The sequence below is a fragment of the Bubalus bubalis genome, chromosome 5 (genome assembly GCF_019923935.1).
Source record: "Bubalus bubalis isolate 160015118507 breed Murrah chromosome 5, NDDB_SH_1, whole genome shotgun sequence".
Taxonomy (NCBI): Eukaryota; Metazoa; Chordata; class Mammalia; order Artiodactyla; family Bovidae; genus Bubalus; species Bubalus bubalis.
The window spans coordinates 89,622,230-89,647,456 of NC_059161.1; the positions used below are offsets into that span (position 1 = coordinate 89,622,230).

General features: G+C 41.6%; 1 protein-coding gene across 1 annotated transcript in view; it reads right to left on the reverse strand.

Annotated features, from left to right (window-relative positions):
* Positions 1-221: 221 nt before the first annotated feature.
* The window catches only part of CCDC81 (coiled-coil domain containing 81), a 42,461-nt gene continuing 17,455 nt past the window's right edge, over positions 222-25,227 (reverse strand). Inside the window, exons 6-15 of the mRNA XM_025286190.2 lie at positions 23,045-23,166; positions 19,208-19,331; positions 16,425-16,518; positions 15,856-16,002; positions 15,071-15,175; positions 11,159-11,331; positions 9,486-9,564; positions 8,592-8,812; positions 3,089-3,214; positions 222-733 (exon numbers count right to left, since the gene is read on the reverse strand). Of these exons, the coding sequence (XP_025141975.2) occupies positions 592-733; positions 3,089-3,214; positions 8,592-8,812; positions 9,486-9,564; positions 11,159-11,331; positions 15,071-15,175; positions 15,856-16,002; positions 16,425-16,518; positions 19,208-19,331; positions 23,045-23,166 (1,333 nt within the window). The 3' untranslated portion in view covers positions 222-591. The remainder of the gene's footprint in view (positions 734-3,088; positions 3,215-8,591; positions 8,813-9,485; positions 9,565-11,158; positions 11,332-15,070; positions 15,176-15,855; positions 16,003-16,424; positions 16,519-19,207; positions 19,332-23,044; positions 23,167-25,227) is intronic.

Here is a 25,227-nt window from a genome sequence, read left to right on the forward strand (position 1 = left end):
AGAAACAGGCAAAATGGTGGAATGGTTGGCCAGAAGCTCACCAAGGGAAAAATATCCCTGAGATCCCAACAAGTCCCAGGTGTGTCATCAACTAGAAAACTCCAGAAGCATTGCTATGACCGCCTGAAGCAAATAGCCTGACCTACCTTCGGGAGGTTCACACATTTCCAGCCTTGGGAAAATCTAGGGCTGGGGGAGGCGTGGTATGATTCACCATCACGAATTGTTCTGCACAGTCAAAACTCATAGAAAGTATTTATTATGACACTCTTCATTATAGGTGAAGAAAAATAAAGGTTCCTAAACAAAGTCACAGAGCGGGTGGTGGGTTGGGTCAGCACCCCACTCCCGACCACAGTGAAGCGGGGTTCCACTTCCCAGTCCAGGCTCCTTGGTGGCCTGGGGAGGGTTGGGAGGGAGACAAGCAGGAAGAAGCCGTCTATAGGAATCCGATCTACTCCAAAAAGCACCAGAATAGCACAGTAATTTTTTTTTTTTCCCCTCTAAAGTAAAAACATGAAGTTTCACCATCACCCTTAAAAAAAAAAAAAAAAGACTTTCCCCAGGAGACGCAGGCCCAGACTCTGGGTTTTATACGAACAGCCGGGAGCCGTGCATGTACTTGTTGAGGGGCCACAGGTTGCTCTCGCCCCTGTTGGAGGTGCGCCTCTGGCACTGCTTGCAGCGCCGGTACTTCTCACATTGGTCCAGCAGGAAGAGCTTGTCGGAGGCCCTGCAGAGACGGAGGAAGAGCCGTCATCGGCCAGCGTCCCCTGAGTCCTTGCTGCGCGCTTCACCTGGAAGCTGGAGCCAGGACGGCGTGCAGGAGCAGCGCCGGGTCCCCGCCCTCCAGGAGCTTCCGGTCCATCCGTGATACCCTGCGCCGCCACCTGCTGGTCACCCCAGGTAAGGCATCTCCCGCGTCTCCTTCCAGGTCAATAACAGGCTCTGAGTGGTACCTTCCTGTCTGACCCCAAGTCTTCTCCCCTCACCCAACCTAAACCCTCAGAGAACACAAGACCTGCCCAGAGGCACACAGTCAGTGGCAATGGGAAAACTCCAGAGCTTTGGTGTTTGCTGCTTGGCCCTGTGTGGGACCTTCACCTGTCGGGCTTCCCAGGAGACAGCTTTTGAGAGAAGATCAAGCCATTGAGCTGCTGGTTATCAGCAAACAGTGAAGACAGGGAAGACTAGATTTCAGTGAAAAGACCCAGAGGGCCAGGAGCCTCTGGTGAGTGGAGGGCAGGAGAGAAAGTGGAGACAGAGAAAGAGGACAAAAGCAGTTGGAAGCAGAGATGAAGGGATGGCAATGGCTGCTTTTCCACTTCAGCCATTTTCCTCTATGATGCAGGAGAGTCTCCACGGTGTTCTCCTCTACCCTATCAAAATTCCTGTACAGGTGGGATTCTATTAAAAAAACACATCAGTGATAATCCTCAAAGGAAAAAAAAAAGACAGCCTTGTCAATGGGCAGGGGAGACCTACCTGGCTTCCTTTGGGGATAGGAAGGAGTATCACAAACTAACTGCATACAAAGTGAAAGTGAAAGTCACTCAGTAGTATCCAACTCTTTTCGACCCCATGGATTATACAGTCCATGGAATTCTCCAGGCCAAAATACTGCAGTGGATAGCCATTCCCTTCTCCAGGGGATCTTCCCGACTCAGGAATCGAACCAGGGTCTTTTGCATTGCAGGTGGATTGTTTACCAACTGAGCTATCAGGGAAGCCAACCGCATACACATGAACCTTAATTTTGCTTTTACTTTGTTTTCTTTTTAACACCAACCAATTCCTCCTCCCTGTCTGCCGTTCACTTGAGTCCCTGCCCACAGCTTGCCCTACGTCTTAAGGTGAGAGGTCCATTTTGCTGTGGCCATGGAGCAGTCGGGCCATCCTGCCACTCAAGCGTGTGTTATGTCACTATCCTTTATCGCAACATTAGCCAAGCCTTCTTCCAAAATCCAACTAAAATCTCCCTGACACTAATTAATCTTATTGCCTTTTACCTGCTTTTTCACAACATTAAGACAATGGTTTAAAATATCCAACTTCCCTTTCTCTTCCTCTTCTCTAGGCCAAACAACCCCACTTCTTTGAAATCTGTTTTCCACATCATCCCTTATACTTTCATTGTCACAAAATATGGGTTCTGCCCATTAGAAAGATAGGTGAGGAATGCCTTAAAATCTAAAAGGAAAAGGTTAGTTACAGATCAAGATCCACTGTAACAATTTTTTATGATAAAGCATTGTTGATAATTAGCAATTGAATGTTACTTTGGTATTTTCAGGTTTTTGTAATGTTTGATTGTATAGACTTTGTTTCTTCAAGTTTTTAATATTCTATGAAATCATACCTTATATGTGTAAAGCATTTTCAATTTTTAAAGTATAATGATTTTCTATCTCTTTATTTGATCCCCCAAATTCCTGTGTTAGCCAAGTCAGGCCAATGTTTAATTTCCCCACCTTAGAAATAATAAAAAATAAGGCAAAAAGTATTAGCTGCCTCTCTAAAGTTAGTGTTAATTCTTAAAAACATCTAGATTCCCTGACTCTAGATTGTAAATAGATAGCAGGGAAGAGTGAGCGGGAATATAATACATTTCAGGAAGGTGTTCTTGGTTGGGCATCTCACTTCTGATTGCCAGTCTTAACCACAGCCCCATGACTCTGTTCTTATGAGATCATTCCATAAGCCTAATATGCATTCAGGCAGAAACACTCTATTTCTAATTCCTATTTCCAGCTAATTATTTCCAAAGAGAATTTCCACACTCTTCCCCTCTCCCCAGGCCTCCCCAGCCTCCACAAAAAGAAAACAAACCTATTACACAGAGGCAAAGATCAGCACAGAGATGGCAAACATATAGCATACAACACAGCAGTTGCCGTCCCAGGTCACAGCAGTATTTCCCACTGAACCCAGAATTCTTTCCTCCTCACTAAGCTCTCTAGGTAGTCAATGCTAATAAACTGAAGTTGACACTTAAAACCTATCTGTCATCCCAGGATTAGTAGGAACTAAACAAGATGCAGAGGGGATTTGCTTTGCAAATAAAACTTCAGATGCAATCAGGTATTACCGCTCAAAAGCCTTCTCCTCCAAGTCTCGATGCTTCTTCATGACAGCACTCCTTTCCCAATCGTCCTGTAAGCTTTGGTTGATTCTGTTCACTCGCTCAAGCTCAGCATTTCTGTCTGCCAAGTGCCTAGAGAGAACAGAACAGTCTGATTCCATTTGTAATACTGGGAAAGGCACCAGCCTTACGAGCCCCATTCCTTTTATTCTAAGTTAAACAGGAAACTTCCTGGTTTTGTTCCCCACCCTTTGAAACAGACTAAGAGACATGAACACTGTAAAAACATGGTGAAACTCCTGCAAATAATTTATGGATCTAAGGCTTTTCATCATCAATCTGGGTTTAAATTAGTAGTATTAAAACCCCCTTCCAATTAAATTCAGCTTTTAAAGCCATCCATTTCCTTTGAGGCTAATTTAGCTGATCTGAAGATTCATCTCACATGGTTTCCCATACTTTGTTTCTTTCCTTTTAGTCCAGACTCTCAGTAGCTGGCCCACCAGTTCTTCCAGGAGTTTTACAAGACAATGTAGACAGGCAAACAAATGAATGGTTAGAAAGGTGGGGGCGGGGGGTGGGGGGGTGCGGCGGGGACAAATGACTAGGCAAAAGAAAGTGAATGAAGAATGTATCCAACATTGTGAAGAAGGTTTAAAAAAAAAGTGTTTGAGGGTCATGTCATCAAAGAAATGACTGCAGTATAATATCTCCCTTCAAGTAGAGTGTTCCAGCATTCCCAATGTTGTTTCTACCTCTGATCTCCAAACACATACTCACGGCTGTTGTGAATCACCCTAAACTGGCCTCAATATAAATGTGTCTCTTTCTTGCCAAGCTAAAACTCTTACAGTCAGTTCTCATTAAATTCTGGAAGGGACTTCACTGAATGTGACCCTTGATTTAGCCTGCTGCTCTAAAGACTCTTGTGTTACTGGTACCAACCACCACTAGGTGTCAGGACCCGCCGATAAAAACCTGTCACATGCTCTGTGCTGGTTCACTTCTAAAATAGCACGGCCACATTATCCTCTAACAAGCGTTGATTCAATAGCTACTGTGTGGTCATTATGGAGATTAAGTAGGATAATGTTCAGAAAGTGCCAATTCCTATCACACAATGGGAGTTCAATGACTGAATGGTACCTATTATATACATTTTTCATAACATTTTTTATCTTTTCAGTTTTTTAAATTGTAGTAAAAAAAAAAACACATAAAATTGACTTTCTTAATCATTTCTAAACATACAGATATATGGTGTTAAGTATATTCCCACTGTCGTGCAATCAGTGAGAATATATCTAACATATATAAAATACCTTTTTTCACCTTGCAAAATTGAAATTCTAAACCCATTAAACAACTCCCTACTTTTCTCTCCCCCAACCTGTCAACTACCCTTCTACTTTGTTTCCATGAATTAGACTACTCTAATTACTACTCTAATTACCTTATGTAAATTAAGCCATACAGTGTCTTTTTTTGTGTGGCTGGTTTATTTCACTTAACATAGTGTCCTCAAGGTTCATCCACATTGTTGCATGTGTCAGAACTTTCTTTTTAAGGCTGCATAATAGTCCATGTATGTGTGTGCCACACTTTATTTATCCATTCATTTGTGATTGGATATTTAGGTTGCTATTTCTTGACTATCATAAATAATGCTTCTATGAACATAAGTGTACAAATATCTCTGAAAGAGTATGCTTTCAAATATTTTGGTTATGTACACATAAGTGGAATTGTGGAATCATACAGTTCCAGAAAAACATCTATTTCTGCTTTATTGACTATGCCAAAGCCTTTGACTGTGTGGATCACAATAAACCAGAAAATTCTGAAAGAGATGGGAATACCAGACCACCTGACCTGTCTCTTGAGAAACCTGTATGCAGGTCAGGAAGAAACAGTTAGAACTGGACATGGAACAACAGACTGTTTCCAAATAGGAAAAGGAGTACGTCAAGGCTATGTATTGTCACCCTGCTTATTTAACTTATATGCAGAGGACATCAAGAGAAACGCTGGGCTGGATGAAGCACAAGCTAGAATCAAGATTGCCAGGAGAAATATTAATAACCTCAGATATGCAGATGACACCACCCTATGGCAGAAAGTAAGGAAGAACTAAAGAGCCTCTTGATGAACGTGAAAGAGGAGAGTGAAAAAGTTGGCTTAAAGCTCAACATTCAGAAAACTAAGATCATGGCATCTGGTCCCATCACTTCATGGCAAATAGATGGGGAAACAGTGGCAGACTTTATTTTTGGGGGCTCCAAAATCAGTGCAGATGGTGATTGCAGCCATGAAATTAAAAGACGCTTACTCCTTGGAAGAAAAGTTATGACCAACCTAGACAGCATATTAAAAATCAGAGACATTACTTTGCCAACATAGGTCCATCTAGTTAAGGCTATGGTTTTACCAGTGGTCATGTATGGATGTGAGAGTTGGACTGTGAAGAAAGCTGAGCCCTGAAGAATTGATGCTTTTGAACTGTAGTGTTGGAGAAGACTCTTGAGGGGTCCTTGGACAGCAAGGAGATCCAACCAGTCCATTCTAAAGGAGATCAGTCCTGGGTGTTCTTTGGAAGGAATGATGCTAAAGCTGAAACTCCAGTACTTTGGCCACCTCATGCAAAGAGATGACTTATTTGAAAAGACCCTGATGCTGGGAAAGATTGAAGGCAGGAGAAGGGGATGGATGACAGAGGATGAGATGGCTGGATGGCATCACCGACTCGATGGACATGAGTCTGAGTGAACTCCAGGAGTTGGTGATGGACAGAGGCCTGGCGTGCTGTAGTCCATGGGGTGCCAAAGAGTCGGACACGACTGAGCAACTGAACTGAACTGAACAGTGATTCTAATTTTTTTTGAGAAACCACCACTGTTTGCCATAGTGGTTGTACCAATTTACATTCCCACTAACAGCAATACCAATTTTAGGAATTTATCCAATAGAAACAAAACAACCAGTATAAGATATATAAGAAAAGTGTTTAATGCCGAATTGGTGTAATGGCAAAATACCTGGGAATAAAGTGAATGTTCATCAATGGTGCAAAAGTTAAACTATATAAACCATATTATATATTATAGATAATATGCTGTTATTAAAGAAAAATGAATTTTTTTATATATGTACTGACCTAAATACAAATTAACGTCACATTATTAGGTTAAAGAAAGGTTGGGTTGTGGAGTTATATATAAGATCTCACACACCTTATTTTCATTTGCAAAATGGAAGGGAAAATATATATATGTGTACATTTTTTAATACGTTTGTAAAAGAAATAGGAAAAAATATAGAAGGCTAATGATTGCAGCCATGAAATTAAAAGACGCTTACTCCTTGGAAGAAAAGTTATGACCAACCTAGATAGCATATTAAAAAGCAGAGACATTACTATGCCAACAAAGGTCCGTCTAGTCAAGGCTATGGTTTTTCCAGTGGTCATGTATGGATGTGAGAGTTGGACTGTGAAGAAAGCTGAGCACCGAAGAATTGATGCTTTTGAACTGTGGTGTTGGAGCAGACTCTTGAGAGTCCCTTGGACTGCAAGGAGATCCAACCAGTCCATTCTAAAGGAGATCAGTCTTGGGTGTTCATTGGAAGGAATGATGCTAAAGCTGAAACTCCAGTACTTTGGCCACCTCATTCGAAGAGTTGACTCATTGGAAAAGTCTCTGATGCTGGGAGGGATTGGGGGCAGGAGGAAAAGGGGACAACAGAGGATGAGATGGCTGGATGGTATCACCGACTCGATGGACGTGAGTCTGAGTAAACTCTGGGAGTTGGTGATGGACAGGGAGGCCTGGTGTGCTGTGATTCGTGGGGTCGCAAAGAGTCGGACATGACTGAGCGACTGAACTGAACTGAATCTTAACACAGACTACTTGGTAAGAGAGATTATCAGCCTTTTTTAAAAAAATCTCTCCACCCATTGATAATTTTAATGAGCATGAGTTGTTATATTTTTAAAAAACAAAAACAGGAAAGTTTAAAGAAAAAAATGTAAAACAAGTAAAATTATGTCAGCAGGCATCTTTGGATCACACAGACTAAATCATTTCTCTCTGAAAGAAAGTGACTTTCTATTTGCCACAGGAAGACCTAAATTCACATCTTGAGATGGGCTAAAGGTGGGCCAGTTGGAAAAGAAAAGAGAAGTGAGAGAGACTGGAATAATTAGTAAAGGATATAGAAACAGAAGACAAGGACCTGGCCCGTACAGAAAAGGAAGTTTATGATCAGAGCTCCAACAAAAGAGATAACCAAGTAAAGACCACAGTTCATGTTTGCTCAGAGCTCTGATTTCCAGAATGTTCTCACCTTCAGCACCCCTGCACCAGCAAACATCAGCACAGCTTACTATATGCACAGTTCTCTGCAGAAGGGATTTAGTGGAGGTTGAGAAAGGATCTGAGTTTCATATCTTTGTGTCCATTTGAGCAGGACGGCACATTTGTGACTCACCTATGGACAATGCTGGGGTGGACAACTCTTTTCAGACATTGTCCTGTACAGGGAAAGAAAACTATGGAAAGTTAACTTGAGGGAGAAGTAGGATCAAGAAAGATTTTTGTGACTTTGTTGTTATTGTTTAGTCTGTAAGTTGTGTCTGATTCTTTGCGACTCCATGGGACTGTAGCCCACGAAGCTTCTCTGTCCATGGGATTTCCCAGGCAAAAATACTGGAGTGGGTAGCCCATTGCCTTCTCCAGGGGATCTTTCTGACCCAGGGATCGAACCTGTGTCTCTTGCATTGGCAGGTGGATTCTATACCACTGAGCCACCTGGGAAACCTCAACCAAGTAATACATAGTTCCAAAGGGACATCCTTCTTAACCAAACCTGCAGAACCTAGATGTCACCTGTGAACTTAGCTGCTCAATGCAATCACAAGAAAGCTTTTAAAACTATGAAATACTAAGTACTTCAATTTTTTAAAAAATGGAGATTAAAGAGTATTTTTAAAACTCTATAGTAAGAAAGAAAACAACACAAGATAGTAAATATAGCAAATAAATAATGTGATAAGAATTGGTATGAGACTCGAACAGATACTTCTCCAAACTTATGGTTACCAAAAGGGAAAGGAAGTAGGGGAGGGGTAAATTAGGAGTTTGGGATTAACAAACTACTATATATAAAATAGAAAAGCAGTAAGAGAACTATAGTCAGCATCTTATAATAAACCATAATGGAAAAGAGTATGAAAAAGATAATGCATTTGGAATTCATTATTGGTTATCTTACATCATTATATAATATGTATGCTTATAGAAACATGTATACATAATATTCCTTTTAAATGGGTCTGTTATTAATCTAAAAGCTTTTGTCCATAGGTTGAGTTGTAGGGATGAAACGAGATAAAGCATATAATAAGTGTAGAACAATATTTTGCACATGGTAACTCTTCAGTGTGTTCTCTGTTATGATTGCTTCTCTGGAGGGCAGGAGAGGAGGAGGAGGAGGAAAGAGCCAGGGGTCTCACTCTTTGTGTGTCCTCTGAAGCATTAGCAAATCCCGCTTTTGGTCCATCAGCTGGTGCAGGATGGCTCTCCTCTTGTGGTTAGCAGCGGCCTCCATCTGATGCTTCATGTAGTTCTGGTCTCTCTTTCGCTTTTCCACCATCATCTCACCCTCATTCTTACCAAAGATGGGCTTAGAAGAGTCTGGCTCAAACACGGGCAGCTGAGGGCATCTGTTCTTTATCTGAGGCAGGGACACACAGAATGCAGATTATAGTTATACCAGGGACTAGACGTCAGGCACAGGCCGTGGCATAGCAAAAACCAGCACCTGGGTGGGAGGAACAAGGGCCTCAAAAAACACCAAATGGATAACACAGAAGGGCATTCATAAATTACAGGATTCACACATTTTTAGAATGCTATTGAAACACTGCACACCTTTTTAGGGGAGGGTGGGGATTCCAGCATTTCTATTTTTTCCCTAAACAAAGTAGGAAAAATAACAAAGGAATAAAACTGCAAAAGTAGTTAATTAGTAGAACACACACACAAAAAAAATCTGGATAGGAGGAGAAGCTTATTTACAACAAGGAAACACATGTAAATTACAGTAGTTTGCAGTGTATATGGGAAACATTAAAAAAGTTAAACATGTGCTATGTGGACATCACTGTTTACAGCAATAAAGGGGAGAGAACACTTATGTGGGGACAGATATACCCACATGGTCCAGATTTTACAGCATCAGTGCAATCTATATTACAGCTAGTTAATCAGTTTAAGAATTGTTCCCAAATATGTCATGTTTCCAGCCCTTGGCAGTTCATTCCTACAGATTTCAACTACTCCATCCATGGGGACCAAAAGCAGCCAGAAACACTGCACAATTTTAAAGTAATAATATGTCCCCTTACCTGGGCATCCAGAGCTCTCTTGTAACACTGTGTTTCTTCCATCTTATCTTTTATATATTTGGCTCTTTGCGCAGCAAGTCTGGCAGTTACAAATAAGAGAAGGTGAGGGCACAGTTTCTTACAGAGTCTTTCGTAACACAGATTAACATCAACAGCACGTGTTTAATAAATATTAATAGGAATAAGAACCTGATAAACAAAAAGTGATACTTTTTTCCTTCCAGGAACTTTTACTTTAAAAAAGAAAAAGAAATCCAAATCCATAAGCTAGTAGACAAGGACAGCTGATGCTGTTGCTAAGTTACTTCAGTTGTGTCCAACTCTTTGCGATCCCATAGACTGTAGCCCACAAGGTTTCTCTGACCATGAGATTCTCCAGGCAAGAACACTGGAGTGAGTTGCCATTTCCTCCTCCAGGGGATCTTTCTGACCCAGGTCTCCTGCATTGCAGGCAGATCCCTATCACTGAGCCACTGGGAAAGCCCGCAGACAAGGACAGACAGGTAGAGAATAAGCAACTGACCAACCATATTTTCCAAATGCACTGCCAGTAAGTCAGGCACCCCTTCTCCCCTCATGCTTAAAAAAATCTAGATAGGAAAGCAGAAAATGTCTATAACACAATAAAATGATTCATCACAAGATTCCTTTAGAGTGATCTTCCTATTGTAACACACATCTGTTTTATACCACCTCCACATGATCTGTAAAATGAATATAACAAAACATATGCATTTTCTAGAAAACAGCTTTTTGGCCACAGAATCTAGCTGCTTATTTGTTTTGGAGGTCTCTCTCTCATCCCAGCAGCCTCCTTTATTTCTCTCCAGTAGCAGAAGTGTATCCCCTCTAGCATGTTTGAACTCTGTGGCCCTGGCCCTAACCTAGGTCTCCAATAGCCCATGCAGGACCAATCAGATTCTTTCCTAAAAATCTGGAATTGAAATTCATCCAAGTGCCAGCTGGAATACAGACAATGTCAACTAAGGAGCTGTGGATATTAGCAGATGGAAAGCGTTTTTTACAAGGATTTTAGACCCTGGTTTCAGCCCTCCTGGGTCTCCCATACATTTCTGCCCTTGGGTTCCACGGGACCCCCCTTCTTAGTTATAATAAAACTCAGCTTTGCCTTGTGGTCATCTGGGAATAATGGAATGAAGCCTGCTCAAGCAGGTCCTTTCTGCCATCTACAAGGATTAGTGACCACAAAACAGTTCAAAATGGGGACTTCCCTGGTGGTCTAGTAGTTAAGAATCTGCCTTCCAATGCAGGGGACGCAGGTTGGATCCCTGGTCAGGGAACTAAGGCCCCAAATGCCACGGGGCAGCTAAGGCTGCAGCCCTAGAGCCTGCACACCACAGCTAGAGAGAAGCCCACAAACCACAATGAAGACCCGATGCAGCCAAATTAATAAAGTTTAAAAATAATATCTCGCTTAAAAATACAAAATGATACTCTGTAATCAAAATGATTATAAGCAGCCATTGTTACTATAATGGTAGTTATAATAATGCTGGCTTTTTCTCATTTCTAATGAAGTGTTATGCTATGGTACTGGCTGCTAGCTGGGTTAATGTGCACAGCGGTACTAACGGGACTACCAGCGATGATTCAATCCTACAGGGGAAGAAGTGTCCCATGAACATTCCAAACCCGTCTTTTCAGAGACTCACTCCTCTGTGAGCTGCACGTGTTCCAGGCGGTCCATCAGCTCTCTGTTTTGCCTTTGCTTTATGTCCTTTTCCCGTCTGTGATCCATTTGTTTCAGGAGACTTTGGGAATACTCCTCTTGCTTAAAAGCATTAATCTCAGGACTGAGTGGCCGTTTATCAAACAGGAAGGATTTCTAGAATGAAAGAGAAGCAACTCATTTATTCTAGAATCATAAAAAGCATCAAAGAAAGTGAAAGTGAAGTCACATGGACTGTAGCTTACCCGGCTCCTCCATCTATGGGAATTTCCAGGCAAGAGCACTGGAGTGGGCTGCCATTTCCTTCTCCAAAAACCATCAAAGAACAAAGGTAATCATTCAGAAAATGTCAACCAGAAAACATTAAGTTATCATATTTGCCCAGTCTTCAACGTGGCAAATAGCTAGTGACCTACAGATTAATACGAGCACACTTAAGGATGAATCTGAATAGTACTAACCACAGCCCCATAACAGAGAGGGAGATGAAAAAGGACTTCAAGGAGTAGGTCCTCCACTAGTACTTACACATTTGTACTGAAAGAAGAAGGAATTGAGTGAGTGCAGAAGCATCAGCAGGAATGCAAGGGGGTGGAAGAAGGAGAATATAGCACCTACTTGGGCCTGGCCACTCTCAACACAGGGAACCCAGCCGTGACCAAGAACAGAGACCAACAGAGAGGCTCACTCTCACTGATCCCCCATGCTGGTGACACAGACAGCCAGTCAACAAGCAACAGTGCACAGATAATTTAAGAAATTAATGTGTGCTATGAGGGCTTCCTCGTGGCTCAATGGAAAAGAATCCACCTGCCAATGCGTAAGACTCGGGTTCCATCCCTGGGTCAGGAAGATTCTCCTAGAGGAGGAAATGGCATTCCACTCCAGTATTCTTGCCTGGGGAATCCCATGGACAGAGGAGCCTGGTGGGCTTATAGTCCTTGGGGTTGTACAAGAGTTGGACATGACTTAGTGACTGAACAGCAACAAGGTGCTATGAGGTCTTCTTTATCATAGCAAGTAACTGGATGGGAACGGGGTTAACTGGTTATTAGGGAAGGCTTTTATTAAGGTGGTGACTGGGTTACCTCCACTGCAAATATCAGGGACCCATACAGAAGGAACAGCAAGTGCAAAGACACTAGATAAAAATAAGCAGAAAGAAGGTCTACATGGCTGAGGCATAGTAAGCAGGGGGAAAACACGGCAGGCGGGCTCAAAGAGAGAGGTGGGCCAAACCAGGGGGATGTGAGAGGTAAAGGTCAGGTGTTTAGACTTATTTTAATTCAGTGGAAGGTCATTAGAAGCTCTATATGGAGAATGATCTGTTCTGGTGAACAGTTTTAAAAAATCACTTTGGCTTCTATGTGGAGATTACATTGTAGGAAAGCAGGCAGTGAGCCTAACTAGGAAAGCATCACAAAAGTTAGACCTTCTAGAAATGCAGCTTAGGCTAGGGTTGGGTACCATTGAAGGTGAAGAGATGCTGGATACATTTTGGAGGTGAAGGCAAGTGGGCTTGAATATGGCTGGATTAGGGGGGACAGAGGAGAAGAGATCTGGGATCACTTTAAGTAAGGGTTCACGCAACTGTCTGGCTGGTGATGCCACTTGCCAAAATGGGAAGGCTGGGAGAAGAACAGGTTGAGAAGGGGAATCGAAACTTCTGTTTTGATCTTTTTCACTTTCAGTTCAGTTCAGTTCAGTCGCTCAGTCGTATCTGACTCTCTGCGACCCCATGAATCACAGCACGCCAGGCCTCCCTGTCCATCACCAACTCCCAGAGTTTACCCAAACTCATGTCCATCGAGTCAGTGATGCCATCCCGCCATCTCATCCTCTGTCGTCCCCTTCTCCTCCTGCCCCCAATCCCTCCCAGCATCAGAGTCTTTTCCAAAAGTCAACACTTCGCATGAGGTGGCCAAAGTACTGAGTCTCAGCTTTAGCATCATTCCTTCCAAAGAAATCCCAGGGCTGATCTCCTTCAGAATGGACTGGTTGGATCTTGCAAGAGTCTTCTCCAACACCACAGTTCAAAATCATCAATTCTTTGGCACTCGGCCTTCTCCACAGTCCAATTCTCACATCCATACATGACCACTGGAAAAACCATAGCCTTGACTAGATGGACCTTTGTTGGCAAAGTAATGTCTCTGCTTTTGAATATGCTGTCTAAGTTGGTCATAACTTTCCTTCCAAGGAGTAAGCATCTTTTAATTTCATGGCTGCAGTCACCATCTGCAGTGATTTTGGAGCCCCCCAAAATAAAGTCTGACACTGTTTCCACTGTTTCCCCATCTATTTCCCATGAAGTGATGGGACCAGATGCCATGACCTTAGTTTTCTGAATGTTGAGCTTTAAGCCAACTTTTTCACTCTCTACTTTCACTTTCTTCACGAGGCTTTTTAGTTCCTCTTCACTTTCTGCCATAAGGGTGGTGGTCATCTGCATATCTGAGGTTATTGATATTTCTCCCGGCAATCTTGATTCCAGCTTGTGCTTCTTCCAGCCCAGCGTTTCTCATGATGTACTTTGCATATAAGTTAAATAAGCAGGGTGACAATATACAGCCTTGACGAACTCCTTTTCCTATTTGGAACCAGTCTGTTGTTCCATGTCCAGTTCTAACTGTTGCTTCCTGACCTGCATATAAGCATCTACATTTATGACAAAGAGAAGATTCAAATTGGGCAGTGATAAACACATAATCTGAACCTGAAATCTACCTAAGAGGAGAGAGAGATTGGGCCTACAGCTCAAAAGCATGGTGCTCTCTCTTCCTCACTCCCTGCTGCCCCTGACTGGAAGGTTTTGCCTTCATTCACTTCTTGACCTAACTCCTGTATGCCAGGAAGTCTTTTCAGATCTCTGGTCTGGGTTAAGTGACTCCCTTCTCTGCCCTGTTCAAAGATTTATCATAGCATTTAGTTTATCACACTCTTGTCTCTTTAAATCTGTTTCCCCCATTATCCTGAAATGTCTTTAGAGAGGGACTTTGTCTTATTCTTCATCTTTGTATTCTTAGCTACTGGTACAGTGGCCAGCACAAAATAATTCAATGAAATGTCTGATTTTAAATAAAGAAAATCTATTTTATTAGGTGTACATCCAGAGTGTCACATTACCTAGATAGTGAGGTAAAAAGAAGCAAGAACAAGCAGAAATAAAGGTGGGCACATCATGATTGAAAACAATTAATGGCAAGGCAGGTGGCTAACCTCCATCTGAAGCTGGACTTCTCAAACTTATTGCCTAGTCTTTCAGTTGTGTCCAAATCTTTTGTGAACCCATGGACTGTAGCCCACCAGGCTCCTCTGTCCATAGGATTCTCCAAGCAAGAATACTAGAGTGGGTTGCCATGCCCTCCTCCAGGGGCTCTTCCAAACCCACAGACTGAACCTGCATCTCTTACATTGGCAGGCAGATTCTTTACCACTGAGCCACCTGGGAAGCCCCTCTAAGGAAGGGGAAGCCCCTTAAGGAAGCTACAAATCACCTAAATATCTTATTGAAATGTAGATTCTCATTCTGTGAGGTGTGAGGTGGCACCCTAGATTCTATATTTCCAGCAAGCTCCCAGGAGATACTTGTTCTCTATTTAGATCATCTAATCCTGGGGCAGGAATTTAATATACTGCTCTCCTAAGCCCACCTCTCCCAGGTCCCAGCTGAGAATCACCATCCGTGGCAAGCACTGTAGTGACCAACAACAGGAACTGTATTGGGAACGTGACATGCGGAGGCAGACAGTGGACCACTCCTGCCTTAGAAGGAAACTTCAACCCTGCACAGCCTTACCACTTTTTAAAAATGGCACAACATGCAATATGAGTAGACCCCAATGCTCACAACTAGGGCAGGTATCAGCAACAGAAATTTTGAAAAGATTCTTACATAAAATTCAGGTTTCTCGTTCTTGTGGATTCGTATAGCTTCAGCAACTCCCAGATTATAGGCGGCATTCTTTTGATTCTGTTCTCTACTAGCCAGACTTCTCATCTTTGAAAAAAAATCATTACATGTTGAAATAGAGTCTTTAAAAATTTAATTCTACTACATTAAAATAACCCAACTAAGGTAGAAACCTGCCTTTGGGAGGTAATGGTACTTTCTGATGTGTGTGTGTATATATATATATATATATATATATATATATTTAAGTGGGCTTTTGTTTCCCATTCCTGGACTCTAGGCACCACTTCTACAGAGATCGTAAGAAGGAAGGGAGATTTCAGGAATGGTTCCCTATGATATCATAAGAAGGCAGTAGAACCAGTTATTGAAAAGTTCAGAAATCAGGATAGAGCAAAGGTGAGGGTGCCATTCCATCTTTACTCAAGATAGGCCATGAATCTGAAGGGAAAAGACTTGCCTGGGGTTATATTTCATGATAAATCAAAAATAAAGCCATATACATCCAGGAATTCCACCTTTAAAACTCAGTCCTTAGGTAGGGGAAAAAAATCAGTAGCAGGTGCAAACACCAACTACATGGATATTCATCCCTGGGCTGTTTATTATTAGTGAAAACTTGGACATAACCTAAGTTCGAATTCAGCAGTAGGTAAATGATTAAATACACTACCACCAAGCTACATGCTGGAGCTTTTTAAATGGTGTTTGATAATCATGTTCTCCTGCCCCATGTTAAACACTCCTTAACCGAGGTGCGGAAGTACCTGCTCTTTGAAGATAGTCTCTTGGTCTTTCAACACGAGATACTCCTGGATGAGTCGCTTATCTTCCATCTCTCTCCTCCTCCTCTCCTCGGTGTAGTACAGTGGGGAATTTCGCTGTGCTCGTTGCAAGCATATGTAACACATTTCCTATAACATCAAGTTTTAGGGCAAATTGATTTTTTACCTTTTACTTTTTTTGCTCTGCATTTCCTTCCCAAGCTCTCCAAAGGCTAGGGGTGTCGAGTAGTAGACTTCATAAAAGGATGTATTCATGATATTATCCAAATGGGATTTTTCAGAGAGGGCTCCACAAATATTCCAGAGGATTTATTCAACTCTTACTTGAACAGATGTGTTTAAAGCAACTGAAAATTAAAGATTTCCCAGACCTATTTCTGTTAACTAGTAGATTTTGACTAGTAGATAGATTTATCACAGTCCCATTATAGGTCCTGTGTACTTGAGCCATACCCGTGTGTTAAAGAAAGAGCAATTCCTCAAATTCTCTTTGAGAAGCAGAAGTCAGAAGGAGATTCTGTCTGGGCTCTGTTTCTTTGAAGACACTGTACCTGTCCTGCCCTATGATGGTCCTTGCAAGAAGTGCCTGGAGAAATTTTAGGCTTCATTGCATGATCATTTTTCAGTCCACCTGGAAATGATACACTATAAAAACAATGCAACAATAATTAATATTAATGTAGCCTGACATCAATTATAATCAATGATGAATGATAATTTTAGAAACAAGTATAAATATAAGAGGGCTTCCAAGGTGGCACGAGTAGTAAAGAACTAGCCTACCAATACAGGAGACATAAAAGATGCAGCTTCGATCCCTGGGATGGGAAGATCCCCTGGAGGAGGGCATGGCAACCCGTTCCAGTGACCCTGCCTGGAGAATCCCATGGACAGAGGAGCCTGGTGGTCTGCAGTCCATAGGGTTGCAAAGAGTCAGACGTGACTGAAGTGACTAAGCATGCATGCACACATTAATATAAGAAAATTAAAAATATCTCAGCAGTTTTCTTTAGAGTATCTACATGTATAGAGATTAAAAACCTAACCTTGATATCAGATAAATTCGGGTTCAAAACCCGGCTTTCTTTATTAGAAGCTGACTGGCATTAGACAAACTGGATAATTGTACAAAGTCTCAGTTACCAATTCAGTGAAATTGGGATAAAACTTACTCATTCTACAAAAATTTATTGAGTGTTCTCTAGGTGTACTGCTCTCAGCATGGGAGAGGCAGTGAAGAACAAAACACACATACAAAAAAAAAGCTCTGTCCTCATGGAATTAACATGCTGATGGGAGTAGACAGTCAATAAACAAGATGAATGAATTATATAGTCTGTTCGATGGTGATAAATACCATGCAATGCTGGAGGAATGGAGTATTAAATCATGAATACAATGGCCAGGGAAGTTCTCACCAGAAAGGTGACATTTGAGCAACTTGAAGGCAGTAAAAGAATAATAATAATCAGAAATCTGATGGAAAAGAATCTAGTGGAGCAAATGAGTGCTAAGGACTTGAAGTGAGAGCATGTCTGTGTTCAGTGTGGCTGGAGGAAGTAAGAGAGAGAGATCAGAGATCAGGCAACATATTGAAGGCCATGGTAATGACTTTAGCTTTCACCCTGGGTGAGAATGGGAGCCATCGAAGAATGAAGAGGGAGCCATTGAGAATGCAGCCATTGAATGGGAGCCAAATCCAGTATTAGCAAAGCTACAGAGAACACAGCAGTTCTTCATATTTCTGTTACTGGGAAGATAATTTTTGGTATCATCTACCTGAGGGTAAAACTGGTGCATGGTGTGTGCATGCCAAGTCACTTCAGTTGTGTCTGACTCTTTGTGGGCCCATGAACTGTACTACACGAGGCTCCTCTGTCCATGGGATTCTCCAGGCAAGAATACTGGAGCAGGTTGCCATGCCCTCCTCCAAAGGATCTTCCTGACCCAGGGATCGAGCCCACATCTCTTACATCTCCTGCTTTGGCTGGTGGGTCCTTTAAAACTAGCACCACTTCAGAAGCCCTGAAGATGATTGGTAATGCATATCAAAAGCATGAAAAATGGATTCATCACTTATCTATGAAATTTCACTTTAAAGCTTCTTTCCTATAGAATATGCAGGTGTGTGCAAAGAATTATGTGATTATATTTGTTTCAACATTTATAAAAAACTAAAAATCATCTATGTATACAGGAGATTTGTTAAACAAAAGGTTTAATAAATGAGATGAGAAATCATTTGTTCATGTTTTAGAATATTTAAAGCCATAGGGAAATTTTCACCACTTAAATTGTTAAGTATAGCAAAGGTTCATATGATATCTCAGTTTTCTTTAAAATTAATGTACATGTTTCAAGTATAAATATATGTCCATGTTATAATATATATGCATTGAAATGAAGGATATACACCCATAACATTACAGAAAACTTCTGTTTGGTGGTGCTATGGGTGATTGTTTTTGTATCTCTTGCTTTTCTCATTTCTTCTAAAATTTCATTGACAAATGCATATTACTTTAGTAATCAGCACACAAACAAAAACAAACAAACAAGAAAAAAACATTGGTTGTTTGGTCAACTTCTATAGGAAAACTTTACTAGGAATCACTAATAATTAGGAATTAGAATCCCAAAAGAAATCAACCCTGAATATTCATTGGAAGGACTGATGCTGAAGCTGAAGCTCCAACAGTTTGGCCATCTGATGGGAAGAATTGACTAATTAGAAAAGACTCTGATGCTGGGAAAAATTGAAGGTAGGAGAAGAAGGGAATGACAGAGGATGAGATGGTTGGATGGCATCACTGACTCAACGGACATGAGTTTGAGCAAGCTCTGGGAGTTGGTGAAGGACAGGGAAGCCTGGTGTGCTGCAGCCCATGGGGTTGCAAAGAGTCGCACAAACTTAGTGACTAAACAACAACAAAGCCATGTTTGGCAAAAATGCTTTCCAATTTGATCTAAACATGAACCTGTATCATATTATAATATCCACACACAGAAAACAAGAGAGGTTTTCCCGAATTCATAAGGGAAGTTAGATGTTTTTTCCTCTGTGCTGTTTTGTTTCCACCTCCGTGGTAGCATTTATCCTACTGAATCATAATTTATTACTCTGGTTTTCCCACAGGTTGTGAGTGCTGGTCATCGTTACCACCTTCATCACCTGGCATGCAAGTGTATGTTAAATGCTAGGATGTGGCGTCAGGAATAGTGGATGAAGGAATGAATGAAAAAATGAATGCTTATTTAAAATTCCCTACATCAAGAAAGGGCATGAAAATATATTTAGTAAAATGCAACAGAAGAAAAATACCCAGTGCATTACCTTTCAAGGTTCATATTCTTCCCACCACTCCCATTCTGCTCCAGTTTATTTGGCAAACTGACATTTGTCCCTTTGGCAGGAGAGACAGCCAGTCTATCTTGAGCTGTCTTGGGTGATAAAATCTCTGTAGAATGAATGAAAGCGAGTTTCCTTTTAACTCTAAATCAGTGGTTTGTACGTAACACAGATTTTAAAAACTCATAATTTTACTTGGGAAAATTTTCACATAAAATGCACTTTCTCATTTTAAATTGTTGTCCCTTGGCCCTAGTGTGGTTAAAATATCCATTTTGCTGTATACTTATTATATGTAAAGGCTCTGGCTGGGCACTTTCAAAAATACAAGAGGCAAGTCTCTGCCCTTGAAGATCTTTCAATAAATATAGTTGGAGAGGAAAAATAAGATACAAACAGAAAACACAAGAGCTCTCAGTTGTGGAGGTCTTTCCACCTGCCAAAAATACTAAGTGTTTTATACACATTATATAAATAGCAACTCAGGACAAGGATGCAGAATATCTGAATCTCAGATAAATGGTGCCATCTTTAACAGTCTGACAGAGGAGATGAAGGGAGCCAGTTCAGAATCCATTGCTGAGAGATGTTTCCATGGAGGAAGTGAAATGTGAAAGGGCTACTAAGAGAAATAGAGACACAGACATAGAGAACAAACATACAGACACCAAGGGGGAAAGAGTGAGGGGTGGAAGGAACCGGAAGACTGGGGTGGACGTATCCCAGTACTACTATACTATGGTACTATACTATGTACAAGAACTGCCCTGGTGGCTCAGACAGTAAAGCATCTGTTTATAATGCGGGAGACCTGGGTTCAAGCCCTGGGTTGGGAAGATACCCTGGAGAAGGAAATGGCAATCCACTCCAGTATTATTGCCTGGAAAATCCCATGGACAGAGGAGCCTGGTAGGCTACAGTCTATCTGGTACTAATGCTACTACACTATGGTACTATACTATGTACTCCAGTACTAATACTACTATACTATGGTACTATACTATGTACTCCAGTACTAATACTACTATACTATGGTACTATACTATGTACTCCAGTACTACTGATGCCAAGTATAAAATAGATAATGAATGAGGACACACTGAATAGAAGAGGGAGCGCTACTTAATGCAATCACTGCAGTGGCCTGAATGGGAAAGAAGCCCAAGCAAGAGGGGATATATGTACAGATACAGCTCAGTCACTGTGCTCTTGAGTAGAAACTAACACAACACTGTAAGGCAACTGTATTCCAATGAAAATTAATTTAAAAGAAAAAAAAAAAGGCTGATAAGAGGAGAGTAGGATTGGGATAGACTGTAAGAAAAGGAAGGGAATTTCAGGCAGGAGAAGAGTGAACAGAAGCTTGAAGTCAAGGAAGAGCAAAGCATGTTAGGAGAAGGCGAACAGACAATTTAACTCTAGAAAGAGTCCATAGGAAACTGACAAATGAAGCTAAAGAATGAAAGCATCTATCAGGCTAAAAGCTGATGTGTAATCCTGTAGGCCACACGTCGCAAAACCAACATTCACAAGCCAACATTTACCCATTGATAAATGTTTTGTTTGGCCTAGTTAGTATTTTTTTTTTTTGAATGTCAATTAGTAGTGAACACCGGACTCAGTGGGAGAAGGCAAGGGTGGGATGATTGGAGAGAATAACATTGAAACATATACCTTACCACATGTAAAAGAGATGACCAGTGCAAGTTTGATGCATGAAGCAGGGCACCCAAAGCTGGTCTTCTGTGACAACCCAGAGGGGTGGGGTGGGGAGGGAGGTGGGAGGGGGGTTCAGGATGGGAGGGGACACATGTATACCTGTGGCCAATTCATGCTGATGTATGGCAAAACCATCACAATATTGTAAAATAATTATCCTCCAATTAAAATAAATTAAATAAAAACAATTAATAGATTTCACAAGTCAGGATCTCTGCTTCTCTTGAAAAATCAGGCAATTTTCTACCACTTGGCTGACATTTGCACTCATCTCACACGCTAGTAAAGTAATGCTCAAAATTCTCCAAGCCAGGCTTCAGCAATACGTGAACCGTGAACTTCCAGATGTTCAAGCTGGTTTTAGCAAAAGCAGAGGAACCAGACATTAAATTGCCAACATCCACTGGATCATGGAAAAAGCAAGAGAGTTCCAGAAAAACATCTATTTCTGCTTTATTGACTTTGCCAAAGCCTTTGACTGTGTGGATCACAATAAACTGTGGAAAATTCTGAAAGAAGTGGCAATACCAGACCACCTAACCTGCCTCTTGAGAAACCTATATGCAGGTCAGGAAGCAACAGTTAGAACTGGACATGGAACAGCAGACTGGTTCCAAATAGGAAAAGGAGTACATCAAGGCTGTATATTGTCACCCTGCTTATTTAACTTATATGCAGAGTACATCATGAGAAACTCTGGGCTGGAAGAAGCACAAGCTGGAATCAAGATTGCTGGGAGAAATATCAATAACCTCAGATATGCAGATGACACCACCCTTATGGCAGAAAGTGAAGAGGAACTAAAAAGCCTCTTGATGAAAGTGAAAGAGGAGAGTGAAAAAGTTGGCTTAAAGCTCAACATTCAGAAAACGAAGATCATGGCATCTAGTCCCATCGCTTCATGGGAAATAGATGGGGAAACAGTGGAAACAGTGTCAGACTTTATTTTGGGGGGCTCCAAAATCACTGCAGATGGTGACTGCAGCCATGAAATTAAAAGATGCTTACTCCTTGGAAGGAAAGTTATGACCAACCTAGATGGCATATTCAAAAGCAGAGACATTACTTTGCCAACAAAGGTCTGTCTAGTCAAGGCTATGGTTTTTCCAGTAGTCATGTATGGATGTGAGAGTTGGACTGTGAAGAAAGCTGAGCACCAAAGAACTGATGCTTTTGAACTGTGGTGCTGGAGAAGACTCTTGAGAGTCCCTTGGACTGCAAGGGGATCCAACTAGTCCATTCTAAAGGAGATCAGTCCTGGGTATTCTTTGGAAGGAATGATGCTGAAGCTGAAACTCCAGTACTTTGGCCACCTCATGCGAAGAGGTGACTCATTGGAAAAGACCCTGATGCTGGGAGGGATTGGGGGCAGGAAGAAAAGGGGACAACAGAGGATGAGATGGCTGGATGGCATCACCGACTCGATGGACGTGAGTTTGAGTGAACTCCAGGAGTTGGTGATAGACAGGGAGGCCTGGCTTGCTGCAATTCATGGGGTCACAAAGAGTTGGACATGAATGAGTGACTAAACTGAACTGGCTTACATTTCCACAAATCAATAATCTGCTAGAGGAATAAGTCTCCAAGTATATAGTCTGGCAACCCCTGGGAATCCCTAGGAGTCTTTCAAAAAGTCTTTGAAGTCCTAGGATTTTCCTCACATGCCCCAACCAAAACAATATATTACAACAGATTATATGATGACACAGATATGAGAATCTGCTATCTTCTATAAATCCAGGTGTCAAAGATGTAAAACTACCACTCTTCATTTTTCATAAAAAATATTGATGCTAACATGTCTCCCTACCATGTGACATCCAGCCCAGTTCATGCATTTATGTTACCTGCCTAGATCTTCCAGGCAGCTGAGTTTTGAGTAGTGGGGAGTCAGCAAAGAGATCACAGTCTAAAAGTCTGAGTGTCATAAAGTGGTTAGGGTGAGATACAGGATTCCAGGAATAGGAGATGTTTGTTAGAGAGAAGAATACAGTGATTATTCACGAAATGAACTTTATTTTGACCATCAGAGTTGCTAAGCAATATGGCGTGGCTCACAAGTAGTAAAGAGTCACAGATTATACCCAGAAATCAATGACCTACCTGGGACACCCTCTTCTTTGTCTGACTGGTCCTTTAATTTGTCCTTCTTCTGTTCATTCTGTCCATCTTCTTCTGCAATGGTCTCCATAGGTGGTTTGTTCTCCATCTCCTTGAGCTCAATCCTGGAATGAGCCAAGATGTGTCCATAGGTGAATGTGTAAATCTCTTAATTCTGAGAAGCAGCCAAGTTAGCTGATGGATTCTGAATGAAATAAGCTTACTTGTCTCAAGGAGGGGAAGTGCTTTTATTTGCTGAGTACGAATCATGGACTCATTCTCTTTGAGGTTAAGCCTGGGAGCCAACCATGACCTTCCCAAGTATACTGAGGACCCCAAAGAAGCTCTTATATAGATAAACTGCTCTGAAGGCCTGGATTAAAGTTTTTGGGTTTTATTTCAGCTTGGATTCATTTGTCTTTTCTAGCTCTGTAAGCAGATGCCACAGTCCTGAAACAGTGGATGGTGGCCACTGGATAACTTGGAGGCATGGATTCAGGGACTGGTAGACAGGGTATGCCCAGAAGTGAGCACTCTTCTCCTCCCTCTTCCTCCTCCTCACTGCTCCATCCTCTCCCCAGGCAAAAGTGAGGGGCTTATAAAGGCGAGGGGGAAGGGGTTTGTTCAGTTGATGTCAGTAACTGCAGCTTTTCTCTGGTCCCAGGAATGGGGTGCTGGGTTAGAGGTGGGAAGGAAGGGTGGGGCGGGCATGGTGCTTGCAGTACATTCAGAGGCCAAGCTTCACATAAAGGAAACGCCTACATTTGCTTTGAGGATTCGAGTCCTCCTGTCTATTGCCAGGCTCTCTAATGGACAGGACCGTCCATCTGTCCCTTAACTAACTACAATTATTTCCCTCCTGGAGTGCTTAAGCCAAACTATGTCCAAGGGGACAGTCAAATCTGCCTCCCAAAATACAATCAAAATAAAGTTATTTTGAATCCATGGATTTATGTTTAATGGGTAAGACAACATGCTGCAGTGGAAACAGCACTGAGACAGTCAGGGGCCACGGTTTTATTTCCGACTTGGCCCCCCTGCTGTGTAATCATTTCATCTAGAAGATGAAGAGACTGGACTAATTAATCTTTAACACTTATTCTCCCCCTCACACTGATTATGCTGAGGTCTGTATCATATAGCTTTTCCAGGAAGGACTGGTTCCAAACCAACGAACAGAAGAGGATGTCACAGACGCCCTCCCCCTCCTCCCCCCCACAAAAAAAAAATATGAGAAAATACTCTGAGACAAAAAAAAATGAGAAAACTATTTTGGGAAATAGTTTACTATTTCCCAAACTTCCTTTACCCAAAATGCATAGTAGTTAGTGGCACAGCAATTAAGATTAAAAATATGATTAAGAGCTCATAATGGGTAAGTAACGACCAAACTGGAAATAAAACCCAACTCTCCTGACTCCTACTGAAGTGCTTTTAATGCTGCATCCTGAAACTGCAGGTGTGACTGCAGTCATGAAGATGCTTGCTCCTTGGAAGAAAAATTATGACAAACCTAGACAGCATATTCAAAAGCAGAGACATTACTTTGCCAACAAAGGTCCTTGTAGTCAAAGCTATGGTTTTTCCAGTAGTCATGTATTGATGTAAGAGTTGGACTATAAAGAAAGCTGAATGCTGAAGAATTGATGCTTTTGAACTATGGTGTTGGAGAATACATTTGAGAGTCCCTTGGACAACAAGGAAATCCAACCAACCCATCCTAAAGGAAGTAAGTCCTGAATATTCACTGGAAGGACTGATGCTGAAGCTGAAACTCCAATACTTTGGCCACCTGATGCAAAGAACTGACTCATTGGAAAAGACCCTGATGCTGGGAAAGATTCAAGGCAGGAGGAGAAGGGGACAACAGAGGATGAGATGGTTGGATGGCATAACTGACTCAGTGGACATGAGTTTGAGTAAACTCTGGGAGTTGGTGATGGACAGGGAGGCCTGGCGTGCTTCGGTTCATGGGGTCGCAAAGAGTTGGACACAACTGAGCAACTGAACTAACTGGAGTGATACTTCACTTGTTAAAAAAAAAAAAAAAGAATTAAAACTACATGCTGAATGCCTAAAACTAACACAACATTGCAAATGAACTATACTTCAATAAATTTTTTAATTAAAAATAGAATTAAAGTTATAATTAATTTTGCTCCTTTATAAAATTATAATACATATCT